The following is a 27,679-nucleotide window of genomic DNA, read 5'->3' as shown; positions in this document are numbered from 1 at the left end:
CTAATAGTGATTTTGGTATTATCACTAGCTGACTGTGACTACCCCAACCTACTAATAATCCACTTTCCTACAATGCCTTATTACGGTTCACGATCAGAGGATATTTTGGATCACATATTTTATTGACCTATTCTGTTCTAAAATTTTATCTTTAAGAGGTTGCACAGCACTTCCTACATTAACTTTCAGATAAGGATGTGCAATAGGATAGGCTGCAGTTATAGGTTGCAAATTGATCAAATATTGGATATCATAAATCAGTGACTGTGTGTTTCTCTAAAGTTTAAATACGTTTTAATATATATAGGGAAAGGAGTGTTGAAGAATGAGTGGGTATATAAGTGTCTGAATGGATGATTTACTAGATGTGTGACTGACTCTAAGGGGCAGATTTCTGTTGCACTTGCGCCACTTTTGCGCCGCCGTTGCATCACTTTTGTGACGCAGCAGTGGCGCAAATCCTGCGCCATGGTGCGGGGTATTTACAACGTGACGCATCTGGGAGATGCGTCACGTTGTAAAGCCCTGCGCCACATGTAGGCGTTCCAGGGCAGGTGGGGGCGTTCCGGCGCAGGAACGCCTCCTAAAAGTGGCTGAGTGAAATCTACAAGATTTCACTCAGTCACTTTTAGGCCCATGCTGCGTCAAAACCCTGCGCCTGCTTCAAGCAGGCGTAAGGATTGACGCAGCATTGTAAAGATAGGGCCCCCCAGATCATTGCTGGAGCTGCGTCGCGCTTGCGACGCAACTCCAGCAATGCGCCACTTTTCGGCACAGATGCGTCACGCATCTGTGCCGTTTTTGCCCCATGGTGCGCCACATTACAAATGCGGCGCATCCATGGTGGCGCAGCTGTGGCGCATAATAACTGGCCCATCCCTGCTGATATGCAGGGATGTGCCAGTCGTCATAAATCTGCCCCTATATGTGAGTGATTAAACATAACTTACTGAATGCATGGGTTAGTGACTAAAGTGTGTGAATGTCTGTATCCGTCTGTCTGTTAGTGTATAAGCGGCTGCATGGGTTTGAGAATAGCTGCATGAGTGTTGATATGGGTTATTGATTGGTTGTCTGAGTTTCTGTATGGGTGCCTTAGTGTTTGTGTGGGTGGGTTGTGTGTGACTCTGCGCATAGATGTGTGAGTGGGTGATTCACTGGGTGCATGGTTTTAAGAGTGCATCTGTGATGGACTGTATGGGTGGGTGAGTGTATGTATGGGTATGTTAGTGATTGAATGGATATCTCAGTGGTACATGTGTGAGTAACTACACATGTGAAAGGCAGTATATATGTGTGTTAGAGTACATAAATGGCTATATGTGAGAGTGTGTGATTGTGAGAGTGGCTGTATGGATGAGTGTGTGCTTGTATCAGTGATTGTATAAGAGCATAAGAATGTGATAGTATTTTGGGGGGTAAGTGAGCTGGTGTGTGTATAACTGTATATGTGAGTAAATGGGAGTGTGATTAATTATTTGCATGACTAACTAGGTGTGTGAGTACCTCTATGGATGAGTGGCGGTGTGTGAGTGTCTATATAGGTGTAGAAATGCATATTATAGTCCTGTACTGAGTGACTGTAAGTATGAGTGACTGTACAGGTGAGTGAGTGGATGAGTGTGTAGACCTAAGAATCAATGAGTGGGTATGTAGTTATTGGTATTGGAGTATCTATGGTTTTGAGAATGGCCGTCTGTAATTTTGATTGGGTGTATCAAAGGTTATATTAGGGTGTGAGAAGATGCATCAATTTATCACATGGATGATGTCATCAGTGTTTTCATCAGTGATGTCATTTGAGATGCCATCAGTGATGTCATCAGTGATGTCAATGACCATGTCATGAGTGATATAATACGTGATGTCATCAGCAGTGCATTGCGGGGGCGCGAGTTATAGTTAGCTGAACTAACTATAACGGGGGGAATTTCATGGGTTTTGTACGAGTGAAATGTCCAGCTAAATATAACTTTCTCTAAAACCTATGGTTTTTTCAGTGAATTTCTAAGGTTTTTTAAATGCTAATTCCTAACTATAACGTCTCTGAAACCTATGGTTTTTTCAGTGAATTTCTATGGTTTTTTAAATGCTAATTTCTCACTATAACGTGCCTGAACCCTATGGTTTTTTCAATGAATTCCAAAGGTTTTTTAAATGCTAGTTTCTAACTATGGCCACAGAGGTAGGACATGTGATGAAAGAAGAAACAACTCACAGAAAGAAAAAAAAGAAATGCAGAAAGAAGTAACAGAAGTCCACAAAGACGAAGAAAAGTGCAAGAAGAAGAAATGTGCAGAAAGAACCAACAGAGGAGCAGAAAGTCCTCCTGTGCCCACAACTTTTTCAGATGGGTACAGGTGGTAACTGAATCTGACTAACCAGCCCTAGAGCCAGTGCTATGCAAAAAGACACCTAGAATACAGTGAAAACACCTACATACACTAGGGAACACTATGCGTTAGGGTACCCCTGTGATTACCATGACCTCCTCTTTAAGACCCCAGTACATAATAGGGCAGGGGGAAAACTACCTCTTAAAACGCGCCACAGGGCGCGTTTGCACCTTGGTGAAGGGAGGAGGGTGCCTGAGGTGACATGTGTGCAAACGCCCTGTGGCCATTTTAATTTGGGGGATAAAGTCCCCTTGAATCCTGAGTGTCCCTTGGGTCCAACTAGCGCACCAGGTATCTCCAGTAAGCACCACAGAGCTGCGTTGCAGAGAGGTGTAAAAAGGTGCACGGCCTGGACCACCTCTCTGCAACACAGCGCAGTGGTGCTTACTGGAAGCAACTTGTGGGCTAGTTGGCCCCCAGGGGCCCTCAGGATTGAAGGGTAATTATTTCCCCAACTTAAAACACTCCACAGAGCGTGTTTGCACACGTCACCTCAGGCCCCATCCCCTCCCTTCACCACTGTGTAAACAGTAAACACGCTCTGTGGCCGTTTTAAGTTGGCAGATTAACTCCCCTTAAATCCTGAGGGTCTCAATGGTCCAACTAGCCCTCTAGGTACCGCCAGTAAGTGCCATACAGCTGCGTTGCAGAGAGGTGTAAAAAGGGGCACAGCCTGGACAGCCTCTCTGCAACGTAGAGCAGTGGCGCTTACTGGAAGCACCTGGTGGACTAGTTAGCCCCCAGGGGCCCTCAGGATTGCAGGGGAATTATTTCCCTAACTTAAAATGCGCCACAGGGCATGTTTGCACACATCACCTCAGGCCCCGTTCCCTCCCTTCACCACTGTGTAAACACGCCCTGAGGCCTTTTTAAGTTAAATCCAGAGGGTCCCTAGGGTCCAACTAGCCCTCTAGGTACCTCCAGTAAGCGCCACAGAGCTGCGTTGCAGAGAGGTGTAAAAAGGGGCGTGGCCTCTGAACACCTCTCTGCAACGCAGCTCCCTGGAGCATACTGAAGGTACCTGGTGGGCTAGTTGGCCCTCAGGGACCCTCAGTATTGAAGGGGAATTAATTTCCCAACTTACAACTCGCCAGGGGGCGCGTTTGCAACAATGGTGAAGGAAGGGGCGGGGCTTGAGGTGACATATCTGCAAACACGCCCTGTAGCGCGTTTTAAATTGGGGAATTAATTATTCTTCAATCCTGAGGATCCCTGGGCGCCAACTAGCCCACCAGGTACCTCCAGTATGCGCCAAGGAGCTGCGTTGCAGAGAGGTGTTCAGAGGCCACGCCCCTTTTTACAACACTCTGCAACGCAGCTCCGTGATGCTTACTGGAGGTACCTGGTGGGCTAGTTGGCCCCCAGGGGACCTCAAGATTGAAGAGGAATTATTTCACCAACTTAAAACATGCCACAGAGCATGTTTGCACACATGTTACATCAGGCCCCGCCCCCTCCATTCACCACTAAGCAAACACGTCCCGTGGCGCATTTTAAGTTGGGAGATTAACTCCCCTTGAATCCTGAGGGTCCCTGGGGTGCAACTAGCCCACCATGTACCTTCATTAAGCACCACTGAGCTGCCTTGCAGAGAGGTGTAAAAAGGTGCACGGCCTGGACCACCTCTCTGCAACACAGCGCAGTGGTGCTTATTGGAAGCAACTGGTGGGCTAGTTGGCCCCCAGGGGCCCTCAGGATTGAAGGGTAATTATTTCCCCAACTTAAAACACTCCACAGAGCGTGTTTGCACACGTCACCTTAGGCCCCATCCCCTCCCTTCACCACTGTGTAAACAGTAAACACGCCCTGTGGCCGTTTTAAGTTGGGAGATTAACTCCCCTTAAATCCTGAGGGTCTCTAGGGTCCAACTAGCCCTCTAGGTACCTCCAGTAAGCGCCATAGAGCTGTGTTGCAGAGAGGTGTAAAAAGGGGCACAGCCTGGACAGCCTCTCTGCAACGTAGAGCAGTGGCGCTTACTGGAAGCACCTGGTGGACTAGTTAGCCCCCAGGGGCCCTCAGGATTGCAGGGGAATTATTTCCCTAACTTAAAATGCGCCACAGGGCATGTTTGCACACATCACCTCAGGCCCCATTCCCTCCCTTCACCACTGTGTAAACACACCCTGAGGCCTTTTTAAGTTGGGAGATTAAGTCCCCTTAAATCCAACTAGCCCTCTAGGTCCCTCCAGTAAGCGCCACAGAGCTGCGTTGCAGAGAGGTGTAAAAAGGGGCGTGGCCTCTGAACACCTCTCTGCAACGCAGCTCCCTGGAGCATATTGGAGGTACCTGGTGGGCTAGTTGGCCCTCAGGGACCCTCAGTATTGAAGGGTAATTCATTTCCCAACTTACAACTCTCCAGGGGGCGCGTTTGCAACAATGGTGAAGGAAGGGGCGGGGCTTGAGGTGACATGTCTGCAAACACGCCCTGTAGCGCGTTTTAAATTGGGGAATTAATTATTCTTCAATCCTGAGGGTCCCTGGGGGCCAACTAGCCCACCAGGTACCTCCAGTATACGCCAAGGAGCTGCGTTGCAGAGAGGTGTTCAGAGGCCACGCCCCTTTTTACAACACTCTGCAACGCAGCTCCGTGATGCTTACTGAAGGTACCTGGTGGGCTAGTTGGCCCCCAGGGGACCTCAAGATTGAAGAGGAATTAGTTCCCCAATTTAAAACATGCCACAGAGCATGTTTGCACACATGTTACATCAGGCCCCGCCCCCTCCATTCACCACTAAGCAAACACGTCCCGTGGCGCATTTTAAGTTGGGGGATTAACTCCCCTTGAATCCTGAGGGTCCCTGGGGTGCAACTAGCCCACCATGTACCTTCATTAAGCACCACAGAGCTGCCTTGCAGAAAGGTGTAAAAAGGGGCATGGCCTCTGAACACCTCTCTGCAACGTAGCTCCCTGGTGCATACTGGAGGTTCCTGGTGGGCTAGTTGACCCCCAGGGACCCCAGTATTCAAGGGGAATTAGTTGCCCATCTGCAAACGTGCCCCCTGGCGCGTTTGCAGAGTGCTGCAGGGAGTGGGAGGGGCCTCCGGCGCGATCCCGGTCTTTTTTTTATTTCTTTTTTAAGAACGGGGACTTTGTAGAACCCCTTCTTTTCCTCTTTTATTGGCCCTGGGGACCCCATCCCCCAGGGCCTGACTACTATTTTATTTTTATTCATTTTTTAATTTGGAAGGGGGCCGCGTGGCCCCCCTCCAGAGGCCATAATCGGCCTCAGGGACCCCATCCCCGAGGCATGGCCATTTTTTATTCAAATTAATAGGAGGGGGGCTGCATTACCCCCCTCCTTAACTCATTTATGGCCCCCTTTGTTTTATTTAATTTTTTATTTTTATTTTTTCACATTTTTGAGGAGGGGGCCGCGTGGTCCCCCTCCCGGGCCAATTCTAGCCTGAGGAACCCATCCCCCGGGGCTGGCCCTCTCCGTTGGGGACCATGGAGGGGTCCCCAATCCTCCCACGGTCCCGCCAGCTCCCCGCCTCCTACGGAAGCCGGCATTGCTTTTCCACATGGGGAGCTGCTAAGATGCAGCTCCCCATGTGGAAAAGCAATCGGCTTTGTTTTTTGGAAGAGAGAGCAGGTTTCCGAGAGCAGCCGCGAGGCTCCCACTATGCCATAGCAAACAGCAGTGTCCTGGGGGTGGGCACCCCGAGACACTGCAAGAGCCAGCCCTGGGGGGTGACAGTCCCCAGGGCCATCAAGGGCTCCAGGAGGGGGGCCACGCGGCCCCCCTCCCAACATTTGCAAAGCCCCGGGAGTGGTGGTCCCAGGGGCTTGGGTGTCCGTCACGGACCCCCATTTTTAATAATTAGATCCGCGGGGAGGTGGCAGTCCCCGGGGCATGTGGGGGGGTACAAGCCCCCCACACAGATAGTTAATTTTTTTTCAAAACAAACCCTGGGTGGGCTATGTGCCCCCGCCAATTTTATACAAAAGGCCCGGGGGGTGGCATTCTACTGGGAGTGTGGGGGCAGTACCCGGGGGGGCCCCTTTGGGCCCCCCATTATAATCTCAACATTGCCCCCGGGACCTAGCCCACCTAGCCCACCTGGGGGCTAATTAAAAACAAAGCGCAGGAGTCCGCGCTTCGTTTTTTTTCATTTTCGCGGCCGGATCCACGGATCCTCTGTGCATCCCGCGTTTTTTTTTTTAAAAAGTCCCTTGAGGCACCCCCTGAGCAGGCCTAGGGGGTCAGGGTGTTTATACCCTGCCCCCTTTTCGTGTTTTGCGCATTTGTTTTTTATTTTTCTTGTGCCTCGGTTCTACCGAGGCACACGTTGACTCCTGTTCCCTCAATGAATGAAAGGAGATACTTCTACTTGTGTGGCGTCTCGCATAGGGCAACCTGGATTTTTGGAATTTGTAAGCAATGTGCCTTGCCTCTAGGACGCTCTGCCGCGATAACAGCGGACCACGGCTCCGGACCACTGGGGCCATGTGGAAGTGGCAGTTCCACTATTGCGGGACTTTAAATGCATCATGACGTTGTTTTGTTCCTCCATGCTACCCACTAAGGGGAATGAAATACATGCACGCAGTGAAGCAGCACCCACTGTGGAAATAACAAACTACCTCACCCAGAAGGCAACTTACCAGTAAACCTACAAAGGCGGGACATTGACGGTTAAGTTCAATCACCTGTAAACGGCGCGAATGGCCAGTGAGCAAGGGCGTGTTGCCCGAAACCGGTATGGCAATCTGTGTTGGGGGAATGAACATGTTGACTCCTGTTCCCTCAATAAATGAAAGGAGATACTTCTACTTGTGTGGCGTCTCGCATAGGGCAACCTGGATTTTTGTAATTTGTAAGCGGCGTGCCTTGCCGCTGAGACGCTCTGCCGCGATAACAGCGGACCACGGTTCCGGATCCCTGAGGCCATTTGGAAGGGGCAATTCCACTATTGCGGGACTTTAAATGCATGATGGCATTGTTTTGTTCCTCCATGCAACCCACTAAGGGGAATGAAATACATGCACGCAGTGTAGCAGCACCCACTGTGGAAATAACAAACTACCTCACCCAGAAGGCAACTTACCAGTAAACCTACAAAGGCGGGACATTGAAGGTTAAGTTCAATCAGCTGTAAACGGCGAGCATGGCCAGTGAGCAAGGGCGTGTTGCCCGAAACCGGTATGGCAATCTGTGTTGCGGGATGAACACGTTGATTCCTGCTCCCTCAATAAATGAAAGGAGATACTTCTACTTGTGTGGCGTCTCACATAGGGCAACCTGGAGTATTGGAATTTGTAAGCGACTTGCCTTGCCGCTGGAAAGCTCTTCCGCGATAACAGCGGACCACAGCTCCGGATCACTGGGGCCATGTGGAAGTGGCAGATCCACTATTGCGTAACTTTAAATGCATGACGGCGTTGTTTTGTTCCTCCATGCAACCCACTAAGGGAATAAAATACATGCACGCAGTGTAGCAGCACCCACTGTGGAAATAACGAACTATCTTACCCAGAAGGCAACTTACTAGTAAACATACAAAGGTGGGACATTGAAGAATAAGTTCAATCAGCTGTAAACGACGCGCATGGCCAGTGAGCAAGGGCGTGTTGCCCGAAACCGGTATGGCAATGTGTGTTGGGGGAAAGAACACATTGACTCCTGCTCCCTCAATAAATGAAAGGAGATTCTTCTACTTGTGTGGCGTCTCTCATAGGGCAACCTGGATTTTTGGAATTTGTAAGCGGTGTGCCTTGCCTCTAGGATGCTCAGCCGCGATAACAGCGGACCACGGCTCCGGACCACTGGGGCCATGTGGAAGTGGCAGTTCCACTATTGTGGGACTTTAAATGCATGATGACGTTGTTTTGTTCTTCCATGCCACCCACTAAGGGGAATGAAATACATGCACGCAGTGTAGCAGCACCCACTGTGGAAATAACAAACTACCTTACCCAGAAGGCAACTTATCAGTAAACCTACAAAGGCGGGACATTGAAGGTTACGTTCAATCAGCTGTAAACGGCGAGCATGGCCAGTGAGCAAGGGCGTGTTGCCCGAAACCGGTATGTCAATCTGTGTTGCAGGGATGAACACGTTGACTCCTGCTCCTTCAATAAATGAAAGGAGATACTTCTACTTGTGTGAGGTCTCGCATAGGGCAACCTGGAGTTTTGGAATTTGTAAGCGACGTGCCTTGCTTCTGAAAAGCTCTGCTGTGATAACAGCGGACCACGGCTCCGGATCCCTGGTGCCATGTGGAAGTGGCAGTTCCACTATTGCGGGACTTTAAATGCATGACGGTGTTGTTTTGTTCCTCCATGCAACCCACTAAGGGAATAAAATACATGCACGCAGTGTAGCAGCACCCACTGTGGAAATAACGAACTATCTTACCCAGAAGGCAACTTACCAGTAAACCTACAAAGGTGGGACATTGAAGGTTAAGTTCAATCAGCTGTAAACGGCACGCATGGCCAGTGAGCAAGGGCATGTTGCCCGAAACCGGTATGGCAATGTGTGTTGGGGGAAAGAACACATTGACTCCTGCTCCCTCAAAAAATGAAAGGAGATACTTCTACTTGTGTGGCATCTCGCAAAGGGCAACCTGGATTTTTGGAATTTGTAAGCAGCGTGCCTTGCTGCTGAGACGCTCTGCCGTGATAACAGCGGACCACGGCTCCGGATCCCTGGGGCCATGTGGAAGTGGCAGTTCCACTATTGCGGGACTTTAAATGCATGATGACGTTGTTTTGTTCCTCCATGCCACCCACTAAGGGGAATGAAATACATGCACGCAGTGTAGCAGCGCCCACTGTGGAAATAACGAACTACCTTACCCAGAAGGCAACTTACCAGTAAACCTACAAAGGCGGGACATTGAAGGTTAAGTTCAATCAGCTGTAAACGGCGCGCATGGCCAGTGAGCAAGGGCGTGTTGCCCGAAACCGGTATGGCAATCTGTGTTGGGGGAATGAACACGTTGACTCCTGTTCCCTCAATAAATGAAAGGAGATTCTTCTACTTGTGTGGCGTCTCTCATAGGGCAACCTGGATTTTTGGAATTTGTAAGCGGTGTGCCTTGCCTCTAGGACGCTCTGCCGCGATAACAGCGGACCACGGCTCCGGACCACTTGGTCCATGTGGAAGTGGCAGTTCCACTATTGCGGGACTTTAAATGCATCATGACGTTGTTTTGTTCCTCCATGCTACCCACTAAGGGGAATGAAATACATGCACGCAGTGAAGCAGCACCCACTGTGGAAATAACAAACTACCTCACCCAGAAGGCAACTTACCAGTAAACCTACAAAGGCGGGACATTGACGGTTAAGTTCAATCACCTGTAAACGGCGCGAATGGCCAGTGAGCAAGGGCGTGTTGCCCGAAACCGGTATGGCAATCAGTGTTGGGGGAATGAACATGTTGACTCCTGTTCCCTCAATAAATGAAAGGAGATACTTCTACTTGTGTGGCGTCTCGCATAGGGCAACCTGGATTTTTGTAATTTGTAAGCGGCGTGCCTTGCCGCTGAGACGCTCTGCCGCGATAACAGCGGACCACGGCTCCGGATCCCTGAGGCCATTTGGAAGGGGCAATTCCACTATTGCGGGACTTTAAATGCATGATGGCATTGTTTTGTTCCTCCATGCAACCCTCTAAGGGGAATGAAATACATGCACGCAGTGTAGCAGCACCCACTGTGGAAATAACAAACTACCTCACCCAGAAGGCAACTTACCAGTAAACCTACAAAGGCGGGACATTGAAGGTTAAGTTCAATCAGCTGTAAACGGCGAGCATGGCCAGTGAGCAAGGGCGTGTTGCCCGAAACCGGTATGGCAATCTGTGTTGCGGGATGAACACGTTGACTCCTGCTCCCTCAATAAATGAAAGGAGATACTTCTACTTGTGTGGCGTCTCACATAGGGCAACCTGGAGTATTGGAATTTGTAAGCGACGTGCCTTGCCGCTGGAAAGCTCTGCCGCGATAACAGCGGACCACAGCTCCGGATCACTGGGACCATGTGGAAGTGGCAGATCCACTATTGCGTAACTTTAAATGCATGACGGCGTTGTTTTGTTCCTCCATGCAACCCACTAAGGGAATAAAATACATGCACGCAGTGTAGCAGTACCCACTGTGGAAATAACGAACTATCTTACCCAGAAGGCAACTTACTAGTAAACATACAAAGGTGGGACATTGAAGAATAAGTTCAATCAGCTGTAAACGACGCGCATGGCCAGTGAGCAAGGGCGTGTTGCCCGAAACCGGTATGGCAATGTGTGTTGGGGGAAAGAACACATTGACTCCTGCTCCCTCAATAAATGAAAGGAGATTCTTCTACTTGTGTGGCGTCTCTCATAGGGCAACCTGGATTTTTGGAATTTGTAAGCGGTGTGCCTTGCCTCTAGGATGCTCAGCCGCGATAACAGCGGACCACGGCTCCGGACCACTGGGGCCATGTGGAAGTGGCAGTTCCACTATTGTGGGACTTTAAATGCATGATGACGTTGTTTTGTTCTTCCATGCCACCCACTAAGGGGAATGAAATACATGCACGCAGTGTAGCAGCACCCACTGTGGAAATAACAAACTACCTTACCCAGAAGGCAACTTATCAGTAAACCTACAAAGGCGGGACATTGAAGGTTACGTTCAATCAGCTGTAAACGGCGAGCATGGCCAGTGAGCAAGGGCGTGTTGCCCGAAACCGGTATGTCAATCTGTGTTGCAGGGATGAACACGTTGACTCCTGCTCCTTCAATAAATGAAAGGAGATACTTCTACTTGTGTGAGGTCTCGCATAGGGCAACCTGGAGTTTTGGAATTTGTAAGCGACGTGCCTTGCTGCTGAAAAGCTCTGCTGTGATAACAGCGGACCACGGCTCCGGATCCCTGGTGCCATGTGGAAGTGGCAGTTCCACTATTGCGGGACTTTAAATGCATGACGGTGTTGTTTTGTTCCTCCATGCAACCCACTAAGGGAATAAAATACATGCACGCAGTGTAGCAGCACCCACTGTGGAAATAACGAACTATCTTACCCAGAAGGCAACTTACCAGTAAACCTACAAAGGTGGGACATTGAAGGTTAAGTTCAATCAGCTGTAAACGGCACGCATGGCCAGTGAGCAAGGGCATGTTGCCCGAAACCGGTATGGCAATGTGTGTTGGGGGAAAGAACACATTGACTCCTGCTCCCTCAATAAATGAAAGGAGATACTTCTACTTGTGTGGCATCTCGCAAAGGGCAACCTGGATTTTTGGAATTTGTAAGCAGCGTGCCTTGCTGCTGAGACGCTCTGCCGTGATAACAGCGGACCACGGCTCCGGATCCCTGGGGCCATGTGGAAGTGGCAGTTCCACTATTGCGGGACTTTAAATGCATGATGACGTTGTTTTGTTCCTCCATGCCACCCACTAAGGGGAATGAAATACATGCACGCAGTGTAGCAGCGCCCACTGTGGAAATAACGAACTACCTTACCCAGAAGGCAACTTACCAGTAAACCTACAAAGGCGGGACATTGAAGGTTAAGTTCAATCAGCTGTAAATGGCGCGCATGGCCAGTGAGCAAGGGCGTGTTGCCCGAAACCGGTATGGCAATCTGTGTTGGGGGAATGAACACGTTGACTCCTGTTCCCTCAATAAATGAAAGGAGATTCTTCTACTTGTGTGGCGTCTCTCATAGGGCAACCTGGATTTTTGGAATTTGTAAGCGGTGTGCCTTGCCTCTAGGACGCTCTGCCGCGATAACAGCGGACCACGGCTCCGGACCACTTGGTCCATGTGGAAGTGGCAGTTCCACTATTGCGGGACTTTAAATGCATCATGACATTGTTTTGTTCCTCCATGCTACCCACTAAGGGGAATGAAATACATGCACGCAGTGAAGCAGCACCCACTGTGGAAATAACAAACTACCTCACCCAGAAGGCAACTTACCAGTAAACCTACAAAGGCGGGACATTGACGGTTAAGTTCAATCACCTGTAAACGGCGCGAATGGCCAGTGAGCAAGGGCGTGTTGCCCGAAACCGGTATGGCAATCTGTGTTGGGGGAATGAACATGTTGACTCCTGTTCCCTCAATAAATGAAAGGAGATACTTCTACTTGTGTGGCGTCTCGCATAGGGCAACCTGGATTTTTGTAATTTGTAAGCGGCGTGCCTTGCCGCTGAGACGCTCTGCCGCGATTACAGCGGACCACGGCTCCGGATCCCTGAGGCCATTTGGAAGGGGCAATTCCACTATTGCGGGACTTTAAATGCATGATGGCATTGTTTTGTTCCTCCATGCAACCCACTAAGGGGAATGAAATACATGCACGCAGTGTAGCAGCACCCACTGTGGAAATAACAAACTACCTCACCCAGAAGGCAACTTACCAGTAAACCTACAAAGGCGGGACATTGAAGGTTAAGTTCAATCAGCTGTAAATGGCGAGCATGGCCAGTGAGCAAGGGCGTGTTGCCCGAAACCTGTATGGCAATCTGTGTTGCGGGATGAACACGTTGACTCCTGCTCCCTCAATAAATGAAAGGAGATACTTCTACTTGTGTGGCGTCTCACATAGGGCAACCTGGAGTATTGGAATTTGTAAGCGATGTGCCTTGCCGCTGGAAAGCTCTGCCGCGATAACAGCGGACCACAGCTCCGGATCACTGGGGCCATGTGGAAGTGGCAGATCCACTATTGCGCAACTTTAAATGCATGACGGCGTTGTTTTGTTCCTCCATGCAACCCACTAAGGGAATAAAATACATGCACGCAGTGTAGCAGCACCCACTGTGGAAATAACGAACTATCTTACCCAGAAGGCAACTTACTAGTAAACCTACAAAGGCGGGACATTGAAGGTTAAGTTCAATCAGCTGTAAACGGCGCGCATGGCCAGTGAGCAAGGGCGTGTTGCCCGAAACCGGTATGGCAATGTGTGTTGGGGGAAAGAACACATTGACTCCTGCTCCCTCAATAAATGAAAGGAGATACTTCTACTTGTGTGGCATCTCGCAAAGGGCAACCTGGATTTTTGGAATTTGTAAGCAGCGTGCCTTGCTGCTGAGACTCTCTGCCGTGATAACAGCGGACCACGGCTCCGGATCCCTGGGGCCATGTGTAAGGGGCAGTTCCACTATTGCGGGACTTTAAATGCATGATGACGTTGTTTTGTTCCTCCATGCCACCCACTAAGGGGATTGAAATACATGCACGCAGTGTAGCAGCGCCCACTGTGGAAATAACGAACTACCTTACCCAGAAGGCAACTTACCAGTAAACCTACAAAGGCGGGACATTGAAGGTTAAGTTCAATCAGCTGTAAACGGCGCGCATGGCCAGTGAGCAAGGGCGTGTTTCCAGAAACCGGTATGGCAATCTGTGTTGGGGGAATGAACACGTTGACTCCTGTTCCCTCAATAAATGAAAGGAGATTCTTCTACTTGTGTGGCGTCTCTCATAGGGCAACCTGGATTTTTGGAATTTGTAAGCGGTGTGCCTTGCCTCTAGGACGCTCTGCCGCGATAACAGCGGACCACGGCTCCGGACCACTGGGGCCATGTGGAAGTGGCAGTTCCACTATTGTGGGACTTTAAATGCATGATGACGTTGTTTTGTTCCTCCATGCCACCCACTAAGGGGAATGAAATACATGCACGCAGTGTAGCAGCACCCACTGTGGAAATAACAAACTACCTTACCCAGAAGGCAACTTATCAGTAAACCTACAAAGACGGGACAATGAAGGTTACGTTCAATCAGCTGTAAACGGCGAGCATGGCCAGTGAGCAAGGGTGTGTTGCCCGAAACCGGTATGTCAATCTGTGTTGCAGGGATGAATATGTTGACTCCTGCTCCCTCAATAAATGAAAGGAGATACTTCTACTTGTGTGAGGTCTCGCATATGGCAACCTGGAGTTTTGGAATTTGTAAGCGACGTGCCTTGCTGCTGAAAAGCTCTGCTGTGATAACAGCGGACCACGGCTCCGGATCCCTGGTGCCATGTGGAAGTGGCAGTTCCACTATTGCGGGACTTTAAATGCATGACGGTGTTGTTTTGTTCCTCCATGCAACCCACTAAGGGAATAAAATACATGCACGCAGTGTAGCAGCACCCACTGTGGAAATAACGAACTATCTTACCCAGAAGTCAACTTACCAGTAAACCTACAAAGGTGGGACATTGAAGGTTAAGTTCAATCAGCTGTAAACGGCACGCATGGCCAGTGAGCAAGGGCGTGTTGCCCGAAACCGGTATGGCAATGTGTGTTGGGGGAAAGAACACATTGACTCCTGCTCCCTCAATAAATGAAAGGAGATACTTCTACTTGTGTGGCATCTCGCAAAGGGCAACCTGGATTTGTGGAATTTGTAAGCAGCGTGCCTTGCTGCTGAGACGCTCTGCCGTGATAACAGCGGACCACGGCTCCGGATCCCTGGGGCCATGTGGAAGTGGCAGTTCCACTATTACGGGACTTTAAATGCATGATGACGTTGTTTTGTTCCTCCATGCCACCCACTAAGGGGAATGAAATACATGCACGCAGTGTAGCAGCGCCCACTGTGGAAATAACAAACTACCTTACCCAGAAGGCAACTTACCAGTAAACCTACAAAGGCGGGGCATTGAAGGTTAAGTTCAATCAGCTGTAAACGGCGCGCATGGCCAGTGAGCAAGGGCGTGTTGCCCGAAACCGGTATGGCAATCTGTGTTGGGGGAATGAACACGTTGACACCTGTTCCCTCAATAAATGAAAGGAGATTCTTCTACTTGTGTGGCGTCTCTCATAGGGCAACCTGGATTTTTGGAATTTGTAAGCGGTGTGCCTTGCCTCTAGGACGCTCTGCCGCTATAACAGCGGACCACGGCTCCGGACCACTGGGGCCATGTGGAAGTGGCAGTTCCACTATTGTGGGACTTTAAATGCATGATGACATTGTTTTGTTTCTCCATGCCACCCACTAAGGGGAATGAAATACATGCACGCAGTGTAGCAGCACCCACTGTGGAAATAACAAACTACCTTATCCAGAAGGCAACTTATCAGTAAACCTACAAAGGCGGGACATTGAAGGTTACGTTCAATCAGCTGTAAACGGCGAGCATGGCCAGTGAGCAAGGGCGTGTTGCCCGAAACCGGTATGTCAATCTGTGTGGCAGGGATGAACACGTTGACTCCTGCTCCCTCAATAAATGAAAGGAGATACTTCTACTTGTGTGGCATCTCGCATACGGCAACCTGGATTTTTGATATATATTTGGAGAATTGTCGAGGAATATATATATATATATATATACATATTTATTTATATATATATATATATTCCTCAACAATTCTCCAAATGCAGAAGACAAGGAGCGGCACACCAGGAGACTGCACAAATATTTTATTGTGCACTGAGATCAAGGACGACCCCTTTCGGCGTGTAGCCTTTTTCGATTAACTACCTATACATCAAATTCCTTTAGAAATAGACATCAGTGTTCATGAACATTAAAAAACATACTTCGCGTTACTATAGCCAAAAGATTTCTGATTGAAAATAAATCAATGTAAATTCATAAAATATAAACCAATATAGTTCTATTCTAATGTGGAACTGCAAAGTGTGCCAAGTACAACTGTGTCTACACTTGACTCCGAGTGATAGCGATGGTAAAGAGTCACATACTTCTCACATACATAGTTTGGAGATGCTCGTGCTTGGCACGCAAATATGAAGCTCAGCACTCAGACATTCACATCTATATTAGAAAGGATTGTCCAACCCAGTACTTGACTTTCAGAAAGAAAGTATGTTTATTACAGGCAAATTGAAGTCATGTCAGCACATTTCACGTAATTTCAAAATTTGCATTATGCTTGTTACATGATATTCCCAAAATGATGCCCTGACACCACTTTGCATGATTACAGAATGTTTGCAGTAAAAATTGACAGCGAATGGCTCTATTTGTGCTAAATATTTAGGTGAAATGCACAGGAGCAGCATAAGGTGAGCATTTGTTGTTCCTGGTCCTGTTTAAATACATCCTTGCATCAAAATATGATGTGAGGACGCATTTTGTGTAAATTATAGCAAGAAATGACAGATTTGCAGTTCCAGTAACTAGGCGTTTTTATGCAAAATCAAATTATTTGAATTGTGTACATCCCTAGTTCATGATTAACTAGGACTAAATACTACATACAGATATATTCAGCATTTATTAAAGAGTACATTGGTGCTTCTCCCTGATGTGGCCCTCTTGTGACTTAGGTGGGTCAATTCCCCCTTAGGCCTAAACTAGCAAGAAGTGCAGGTGTAATGTTACTGCTGCACGCTTGATAGCAATGCTTCTGTCTTTGAACAGTCCTTCACCCAGAAACAGAGGCTAGGCCTACAGAATGGGCAGAATCTTGGCAGCTGAACTGCTGGCTTTGCCGCTCCCATGCTTCTGTGGTTGACAGCAAGCAGGTTGCTCTTGTTGGGTCATCCTCATGGTTGCATTCATGGCTGCTCAATTGATCAAAGACTCCTCCAGAGGGCACTGGGTCTCCAAGGTAACAGTTGTGCATGATGCAGCATTGCCCAGCTTTGCAGTCTGGAAGGTTGCAGCAACGGGTCAGCAAGTGAGGTAACAGTTAGCATTACAGAGTGAGTGGGGTGTCAGTCATAAAGTGGTTGGGTGCTTCTTCTCGCAGAATCACTGGTCATGCCACATGCAATCACTTGGCACAGTGGCTCACGTCACATCACCACCAACTTTAGGCACTGCAGCTAGCCCATACCATGTATTTGCAGTTCTGACCAAGAATCACAGGAGAGTCTGCTGATACCGAAGTGAACAGATTGCTCTAAGGAGTAGCATAGTCCTCTGTTCCTGGTGGCCCACCGAACAGGAGTCACTATGCACCTAGCTCCTCTTTGATAGTAATTCCTCCAGCAACGCTGGCAGGGTTCCTCCCACTCTCAGCTGGAAGTTTGTCTTCTAGACAACCAGGACTGGTGATCAGGTCTTGCAGCAAGGGGTGGACTTCAGGTGATGTTTCCTTACCCTCCCAAAGCTGGGTGTTATGCAGACACTAGCTCCAGTGGTACAATAGGCTGAGTACCTTCCTTGGTCAAAGATAACTTGGAGCATAAACAACAATTTGGTATGTGGCTTCCAAAATATATAGTCTTACCAAGCAGGAGATGCAGATCCACTGTCTGTACTTTTACAACCGGTTTAGGATGGTTCTTCTTTTAAGTGTCCTCTTCATGCTGCTTTCTAGATACAGCCCTTGTGTGGAGCCATGTTCCCCAAAACAGGGTAGTCTCCAGTCTGGAGCACCCACAAAAGAGAAATAGAGAGCTGTAAGCTTTCTCCACCTGTCATCAAGCACATTGAAGAGTGATCAGGAAAAGATAACATGCTAACCTCACCTATGGTGTCCTTTGCACCTTGAAGAATAAAGGCTCTAGTCCCAAATGTTACCCCTACCTTCTACCAAATGGTAGTAAGACCAATCAGCAGCTCCCCTGAAAAAAGTCAGATTGAAAGGAGCCTTGTTTCCTCTCCCATCACTTTAGTGTCCTCCATCCAGCTTCAGGAATGTCTGCAAAACATTTCTACTGTCTGGCAAAACATCCTATCCCCATCTTGTGGAAAAGGCCTGGCCAAACTCATTCAAAATGGATCCAACAGCCCTCCATTATGCTGGTTCACACACACACACACTATGCATGTACCATATAGGCTGCACACACAAGCAAGCACAACATATGCTTTGGATGGTAACAGAAAGATCTGGGTAGCACCTAGAAACAGAACTTTAAACAGGTGAGCTAGCAGGCATCAACTCCGGTGAAACAGGTAAATAAGACTGACCACAACTGTGGATTCACAAAGGACAATTAACTGTCACAACTGCTCTATATGCAAAGTCCACTATAAAGACAGTAGTCCACTGTTCGCATAAGGACACTGCGCTAGGTGTGTCCTTCCAGATCACAGGACAGGTCCTGGACTTAACTCTTTGGAAGGGACAAGCCTAGGTCTCTGGACACACAATAGATTAGCGTGTGGCTAGGACCCAAAAAAACAGGATACCAGATACATGCAATTGAGCACTCAGGGCAGAGCAACACAACTGTACATCATTAAGGGCTCATTTCGGTCCCAACACCGAGTGTATACAGGCCCAGAATTATTGTTTCTCCAAACTACAGACCACATAATTCCAAGTCCAGAGAAAAAGGGCCTTGGTGTACATAGTGAAGAGACAGTGACTGTGGTGATGTCCCTGCTGCAGTCTAGTGGGAGCAGACAGTTCTCCCTCTGGATAGGCTCAAGCCTGCCCTGATCTAAACTCCAATGTACCGTGCCCTAGGCCCAACACCCCGCATGCTGATCATTAAGACTGATTTCTACCTACTGTGAGCTGGCAGAAATGTCAAGTTCTTTACGTCTGAATCAGGATAAATTGCATGGAAAGGAACCATCAGTACGGTTGTTCCACTTTCCAGGGAGAACAGTTGTAACTGCTGGGAATTTGGTGGGTGGAGGGGTAACAGCCAGACTTGGATATTTTAGTGCCCAAGTGTCTCCTCACTGATTTTCAAAGTACTCATAATGAGGGCCTTTGTGAAGAATCTAAGAGCATTACATCGCACGTGGGCAATCGGCCATTATCACTATTAGGAGTCAGCAATGCTGCTCATCCCATTTTTGCAAAAATTGAATTCACAATGTGGATGATCATATTTATTGAATTGCCAATATAGTAATCACTGATAGATTAGAACATTAATTAACGTAGATACATTTGTACAGTGTGCACAGTTACATAACTGTTATTTCTCTGATTTTGGTGGTCATGAAATGCTAGTAGAGCACCAGTCTCCTCATTGCACGGGAATAAGGAACTAAGGAAAGCACAGTGCAAAATATACGTGGCACAAATGCTTTGTTTTAGCCTGATGAAAATAAATTCCTCTTGCCCCTCGTGAACTTGTGACGCAGTAAAATTATTCATCTGAGTGTGACTGAGGGGTTGTTTGTCGAGACCGTTCCAAAAGCTCCTATGGAAAAATCAATGGGACTTATTTAAGGGAAACTAATACAGTGCAGTGCCACAAGTTATTTTGCTGCGCCACTCTGCGTTAGTTTCAAGGCACAGGGATGTGACATATTTACAGCAACATATTGTATCTATGTGCATTTCCCTGTGCTGGCTCACACACTGCTGCTGTTTCCCAGGTGCAGGCACCCTTGCACCATGGTGCAAGGATGCCTGCATTGTGGGAAGATTGTTTTTGTGCAGAAACAGGAATCTTCCTGCACAAAAACAATCACTTGAGGTCATTTCCTCTTCCAATGTGTGCCGTAGAAGGCAGCATGCATTGAAAGAGGAAAGAACGAAATGAAAACATTTCTCCTTGTTGCACCTCGCTACGCCACCCCTGATTGCTCGTAAATCTGGAAATGCATCAGTGTATATGGGTGTTGCATGGGAACACCCACAGCAACACCCATGTCATGCCCCTAACATGCATTGTGTTGTGTGAAATGGGGCGAAATTTACGAGCACAAGTAAAGCCATGCCGGGTGGGTTTAGGAGTGCTTGTAAATTTTACGCAGCAGGTTGCGCTGTCGGTGCGTCATGCAACGTGACGCACCAATGGCGCAAGGGGCTTATAAATAAGCCTCAATATTCTTTTTGGCTGCGTGAACATTTTGGAGCAAAGTGAAGTGTTGTTGCTGTGAAGGCTTTTCCTGGCCTCCCTTCTACATAAGGGTAATGTTGGGGGTATGGGAGTGGGTGGCTCACCGTGGCATTTTCCTCCTGGTGCATTTCATTGTGACATAAAAGCAGAAGAAGCCATACTAAAGAAAGTAGGAATTGAACCAGATGTGTCAAATTCAATTTTGCCTCCTTGGGTCACCCTGCGACTGACCTGTCTGAACATCAAATATAGAAAATATGCTTCTTGGAAAAATGGCCCGAGATACACAGGTTGGCAGAAATTTCTCTGAAAATTCTGAGGTCATCAGATGTCCAAGGCACCAACCAATATCATGGAAAGCATTTGCTGCTCTCTCTTCTGAATTATTCCAGCCATGGACCATCCTTAATTGAGTTTTCTTGACCACTGTTCAAGAAGTGTCATTCTTCTACTTGAGGTACATAAACTACTAATAAGAGACAGAAAAAATACTTCTCTCCCTCACACACATTTTCAGCTTGAGCGCTCAGCCTTGGATGAACTGGCCTATGTTTACCTGGGACTTTAAAATGAAAACATGCATATTTTAATGACAGCCAGAAAATCCTCTAGAGACAAGTGGGACACTGAATAAATGTGATTTGGCAACAGGTTTTTGGACAAAATTTGCAACCCCCACAATTGTTCACTTTATGTTGTGATATAGTGTGAAAACATCCAGCCAGGACAAAATGTTCATTATAGGGGCATTTGGTGCTTGCAGAAATAGATTAGTACATTCAAACACCATCTCTAGCAAGGATAGTAAATGTTAACTTGTTGTTCATCCCTTTCATAGTTCATCGGTGAGTTCTTATCGGGTCCCTTGACTGTCATGTCACATGTACAAATCCTTTAAATCAGTGGCTTGCTGCCAACTCAAAGTCCGCTCATGGAAGTTTGTTGACTGTTCACTCTTCAACCAGGCACATAAGAATGCTTAAATCCTTTTTATACCTGTGAAATATATGTTAATTATTAATTAGGAAAATATGGTAGTATGTAGTCTACAAACATGAATCATGAGGAATTAGTATAATTCAATCTCAATGAATAGATCTGTTTTCTTCCTTCACCTGTTCAATTCCTTGGTCAAGCAAGGCCTGCACAATATAGAACTGAGGCTCTTTATTTGTTTATGTTTGAACAATGCATCTTATTTTATATTTCGGTCACCAAGGAGAATGAGCAACTGGATAGCCAGACTACATGGTCACCATTTCAAGAAAGATTACAACCTGTACAACCTTTTACAAATCCGAGCACATTTAAGCATTGCTAATGTAACATGTTTGGTGTCCTACTGGCAGTGTCTTTCTGAGGCATTATTAGTAAAACACAGTCTGTTAAAACTACTGGCTTGATGCTTCCTGGGGGAGAGACAAACACTTTATTCAAGAATTCCCAAGGCATGTGATTGACCTTTGTCAATGGCTACCCTATTCTGCAGCATTTCCTTCGCAATTACTTTTCATGTGATAGCTATTAGAGTCACAGACACATCAACAACAACTTCCAGGTTAATCAAGAGAATAGGGCAGGAAAAACATTTTAGCAAACTTAGGGCCTGATTAAGATCTCGGTGGACAGGTTACTCTGTCACAACGGTGATGGATATCCCATTTCCGGAAAAACAAATTCCATTATATCCTATACGATTTATATTTCGGTGGACGAGATACCCCTCATTGTTGTGACAGAGTAGCCGTTAGCCGAGATCTACATCAGGCTCGTAGTGTCATGGGGAAAAATTGTCAAACATTGCAGAATGATGTTGTACAAGATAAAAGATGAGGTTTTGCAACAATATAAAGCCAGCTAAGACAAGCATACAGGCTGTGGCACAGGGCAGGTTCGGAAATATCAATTAGGTTTAAAACAATAACTTGCTCTCCCATCAGCCAAATATACAAACAGAGAGTTTGACTCATTACATAGCCTCTGTAGAGCTCTTTGAAGATATACCACAGAGACGTCTTCCAAGGAGAAAAAATACTCACTTCATTGCACTTCCAGATATTTAAGTAGCTTGTATACAGGCATTTCTTGCTTTGAAAACACCCAAGTTATGGAAGCTCTATTTGGAGTTTGAGATAATTATTTTTCTTCAAGTGATGAAACCATTGTATTTTGTTTAATTGCTTTCCTAATCTGCTGAAAGGTTTATGTGACATGAAGTGTAGCAAAAGCTGGAGATTAACAGTTCAGGAACTCATGTCTTAGACAGCTAAATTAGGCTCTGAAGCAAGTTTTTTTAAGACTTCCCTTGTAAACGATGTAACTCTTCATTTACAATTGGAAGTTTGGTGTGTTCTTGTTGCCACTCCTGTTACAAAAGGTTTGTGTTCAAACAAGATTTCACATTTGATTTTCTAAAATAGAAATAGATACACATTTTACACAGACACCAACATTTGTATTAATCTTTTTCAGAAACAATACTAAAAAGATATCAAATGATAGAGAAACCCATGCTGAGTTATGTGAGGTAATCTGACATGTATTCAATAAAAGTAAGTCTTGCTTTTATACTTTCATTCATATATATAAATCAGACTATTATTAGGGAGCTTATTTTATTTTGTGTATATTTACCAACTTCCAAGTTGGTGGTCAGTAAAGTGTCCTGTGTGAGACACAATCAGAAGCACGTCAGTATCTACTATACTTCCTAGCATGTTTCTGTTTACTCTTAGTGAATTGCAGGAGACTTCGGTAGATGGATGAGGCCTTGACATTATTCCATGATGATCCTCTGGAGGAGAAGCAGTTGAGATTCATGAATATTGCATATCTTTCCATAGTTTGGCAAATGGAGGGATACTGAACACAGAAGTAGAATTGCTCTGTTCCTTCAGCCAATTGCTTTTACAGGCTTAGCAAAATAGAACATCATTGCATATGGTTAGTTCAGCTCTATACTATCAGTGTTAGAACATACACTTATTGCCAATTAGCAGATCAAGAATATGTATGGGTTAACTTCATTTCGTTCTTCGCCATATGAACAACACATTGCATCTTGATATCCTGCCATCTCCTTCTCAGATACCTGTTTCGGTATGCAGTCCGAGCTGTCAACCAGGGTTCAGAAAAGTAGCCATCCCAGGAGAGCAATTGTGCTGCTTTAACTGCATCACCTGTCCACCAGGAGAGATTACCAATGAAACAGGTAAGATGACCAGCATAAGTTGTGTGGGACTTGTAATTGATTTGTAGAGAGGAAGACAATAAATTAAAAACACCTGTAACTCTTTGGCAAAGTGATTGATTCTTTATTTTTCAGGTTCAAGTGAGTGCTCAAGATGCCCCTGGGATCAGTGGCCCAATGAAAGAAGAGAACGGTGCATCCAAAAGACTATTGAGTTCTTCTCCTATGAAGATTCTCTTGGAGCCACTCTAGCTACTATGAGTATATCCTCCTCCGCCATCCCTTTAGTCATTCTGGGACTCTTTATCCACTACAGAAATACTCCTATTGTGCGGGCCAACAACTGCTCTCTCAGCTACCTCTTACTTGTGTCTCTTACATTGTGCTTTCTCTGCTCACTGGCTTTCATTGGTTATCCATCCCCAGAGAAATGCCTTCTCCGACAGGTGGCTTTTGGCATTACTTTTTCCTTATGTGTTTCCTGTGTCTTGGCCAAGACGATTACAGTGGTTATTGCCTTCAATGCCACCAAACCCAACAGTGACTTAAGGGCATGGGCTGGACCCAAATTATCTTACATGGTTATCTGCATCGGAACGCTCATTCCAACTCTAATATGTGTCACCTGGCTACTTATTGCTCCCCCTATGTCAGAATATAACACCTACAGTCAACCTGGAAAGATAATACTTGAATGTAATGAGGGGTCACCTGTTGCTTTCTGGTGCATGCTGGGATATCTTGGAATTCTGGCCGCCATCAGTTTCATTGTAGCTTTCCTAGCCAGAAAACTACCTGACAGCTTCAATGAGGCTAAATTTATAACCTTCAGCATGCTCGCCTTTCTCAGTGTCTGGCTTTCATTTATTCCAGCTTATCTGAGCACTCGTGGCAGGTACATGGCAGCCATGGAGACATTTGCCATCTTGACTTCCAGTTGGTCTATGGTTTTTTGCATATTTTTCACTAAGTGTTACATCATTCTTCTGCGACCAGAGACTAACACAAAGCATCATCTGTTGGGCAGAGAAAAAGCCCGAAGGATTTAGGCAAACTGGATGTCAGTATAAATGTAGTGTGATGCATCCATTCTACAAAGGTCTACATGCGTCCTGCCAGCTTACTGCTTATTCGTTGTATTTACAAGACAGTTTTACCAGCTGGGAACATGGGTTTATGGAGATTCAGTTTGCCATCAATACTATAGATACAGTGGTGTTCCTTGAGAATGAGCAAGGTGCATACGCAACAGCAGGCAATCTATTTATGCTATGCTATGTTATGTCATATTCTATTTGTAAGTTGAAATCCTAAACCAACAGAGCCAGACAAAAAAGCGGAAAATTTAGAAATGAAATGTCTTCAATTTCCTTCAGAAATAAATAATTCAAAGAAGGAAGGTCAAGGAAAAGCTGTACCACTCCCTTAACACTGTAGGAAGTACAGTAATTTGCCGTAAGAAGTAGAACATAAATAATGTGTCAGGGTATAGATGCATAACCTTTCTGCAATAAAAGTGGGGAGAGTGAAATGAATAAGGTAGTGAACAATGACCAGAGCTTTAAAATGATTCTCTTCCTAAGTGACAACCACAGTAAGGGTCTCTAATGTGAGGAAAGCTAAATTCTGAGTAAACCGGGGACTGTACCTTGAGGAAAATTTAGCCAAAAAGCAATTGATGCCTCTGTTGCAATGACGTCAGTTCACATGCCAGACACTAAGCTCCTAGAACTCTCAGGACCTAATTTACTAACTTTTGCTTTAGGACAGCACTACAAGCCTTCTTGCTGCGCTGCCCTACAAGAAAAAAGGGCAGGAATGTGCCGTATCAGATACGGTGCATTGCTGCTTCTTCTCCAGCGTTGGTGAGGAATTGACTGATCCACAACAATAATAAAGACTATATAGTGGCCCTAAAAACGTGATACAGCTCTTAGTATCATCATATTATCATGTAATCATTATTAATTATACATCGGTTTTCTACGGAATATTATTGATTGGCATTCTTCCAAAGAGTTAAGGCCATTATTTATGCTGTCACAGCGGAGGATCCAGCGACACTCCATTTTATTTAAGATATTGGCAATAGTTCCTCCTCTTTGGGGACAACGTATCAATTCAATGTTTTTATAACACGTCTGCACGTAAGCTGTCTGATACCGGTTTAGGCGCAGAAGGGCGTTTTGACTCTATCTTACTTAAATAATGTGTATGCGCAATACGAATACTGTATTAATGACACTCGATAATTACATCGGTAAACCGATATTATGTCAGTTTGCGAAGTCGCGTGTACGTCCCTTGTAGTTGCGGGCTATTTAGAACATGTATCAGAAATACAATTGGACTCGTTTTTTCTAACGCAGATAAGCACATTATTATTGCTCGATAACACTCTATGTTTTTAACGGGTCATTGCTAAGGAAAGTAATGGAATATCTGTTATAGCTATGGACTCTCTCTTTCTTTTTTATGTACATGGTTTCACTAGATGCATTGCCTTTTTTCCAGGTAACGGGCAGCATCGATAGATCGGCAATTTAAAGTACCGACTGGATTAAGTGATTTTAGAATTGTTGTGCCATAGATGTAGCACGCCTTAGGAATCTTCCCTACATGGATTAATTACACCATGTCCAGACACCATTTATTTCTAATAAGTGCCCTTTAAAAGTAGGACTAGTGTCTTTTCTGCCTATGAATACGGGGCAGTTGGTAACTGTTGACTTGATTTATTTTATATTGCAGTTGGTGCCCATATACATTTCATACGTTGTTTACTAAATGTTTCATGAAACAACGCTGGAGTGTTTGCTCAATTTAGGTACAAATAAATGTTTTGGTCATACTTTTTGAACTAGGTATAATTTGATTTAAAGGCTTTGGTCACATGAGCATGAATTGGTGATATTCCTCTCTATTTGAGATGGGTTTTAATTAAAAATTAGATATATAAGGTTTTCCTATAAATTATTCATCTATGGCACTTGGGTGTTGAAATCTTAAAACATCCTTTCTACTTGGGATGTGCCTAGCTCTTTCTCTTTTCTTTTCTTTCTCTTTCTTTTGTCTTAGTGAAGGAAGCTCAATGTCAATACATGACCCTGGTAGTTATATATATATATATATTCACTGAAAAAACCATAGGTTTCACACACGTTATAGTTAGAAATTAGCATTTAAAAAACCTTGCAAATTCACTGAAAAAACCATAGGTTTCACACATGTTATAGTTAGCTGGACATTTCACTCGTACAAAACCATTAACATTCCCCCTTTATAGTTAGTTCAGCTAACTATAACTCGCGCGACCGCAATCCACTGCTGATGACGTCACATATTACATCACTCATGACATGGTCAGTGACATCACTCATGACATCACTGATGACATCTCAAATGACATCACTGATGACATCACTGATGACATCATCCAGTGAATATGTGTCTTTCTGAAAAATAAATATTTTTTATATATGTATATCTAAAGGTTAATGGAAGAATAAATGGGTAAATAAGCGTCTAAATGGATGGTTTTTTTGGTAAAATTAATTGTATAACTGACTTATTAACAGTATCTTAGTGAATACAAGTATTAGTGAGTAATGTTTAAATATTTAAATATCTGTATCAGTGTCTCACTTTGTGTATAAGTGGCTGCATGGGTTGGTGAGTAGCTACATGAGTGTGTATATGGGTTATTAGTTCGTTTTTAGAGTAGCAGTATGAGTGTCTGTATGGTTCAGTGAGGGATGTTACTTAGCATATGGATGCATGAATGAGTGACTCACTGTTTGTATGTATTTTGAAGACAGTATGTGAGCAGGACAGTATGGGTGGATGAGTGTGTGCATGGGTGAGTAAGAGAGTGAATGACTGTCTCAATAGTGTCTTTATGAGTAAGTCCATATGTTTTGAACTAGTATATGTGAGTATTGATGTATATAAGTGAGGATATATGAGAGTGAGAGATTGGAAGAGTTCCTGTATAAAGAAGTATGTGTTTCTATAAGTGATTGTTTAAGAGAGTAAGTATGTGTACGTTTCTGTAGAAGTAAGTGTACTGGTGTGTGTATAGCTGTATATGCAAGTAAATGGATGTTTATTTGCATGTGTGAGTATGTGTGTGAGTAACTCTATGTATGAGTGTAGGTGTGTAACAGGATGTATAGGTGTATGAGTACATATGACTGAGTACATGTATGAGTGACTATATAGAAGTGTTGATGAATGAGTGGATGCGTATGTAGATTTTGGAATTACTGAATAGGTTGTTCTAACTGGTATTGGTATCTCTATAGTTTTCAAAACTTTAGTTTGTATTTTTCAATGTGTGTATCAAAGTTTATATTCGGATAAGAGGAGGTCTGCCACTCTTACACAAGGATGATGTCATCAGTGATGTCATCAGTGATGTCATTTGAGATG

General features: G+C 45.6%; 1 protein-coding gene across 1 annotated transcript in view; it reads left to right on the top strand.

Annotated features, from left to right (window-relative positions):
• Positions 1 to 24,297, top strand: part of LOC146782704 (extracellular calcium-sensing receptor-like) — a 78,367-nt gene extending 54,070 nt beyond the window's left edge. The window contains exons 5-6 of the mRNA XM_085637193.1: positions 23,146 to 23,269; positions 23,384 to 24,297. Coding sequence (XP_085493319.1) covers positions 23,146 to 23,269; positions 23,384 to 24,297 — 1,038 coding nt within the window. The remainder of the gene's footprint in view (positions 1 to 23,145; positions 23,270 to 23,383) is intronic.
• The last annotated feature ends 3,382 nt before the right edge of the window (positions 24,298 to 27,679 follow it).

The sequence above is a fragment of the Triturus cristatus genome, chromosome 12 (genome assembly GCF_964204655.1).
Source record: "Triturus cristatus chromosome 12, aTriCri1.1, whole genome shotgun sequence".
NCBI lineage: Eukaryota > Metazoa > Chordata > Amphibia > Caudata > Salamandridae > Triturus > Triturus cristatus.
This window is presented reverse-complemented; position numbering and strand designations above follow the sequence as displayed.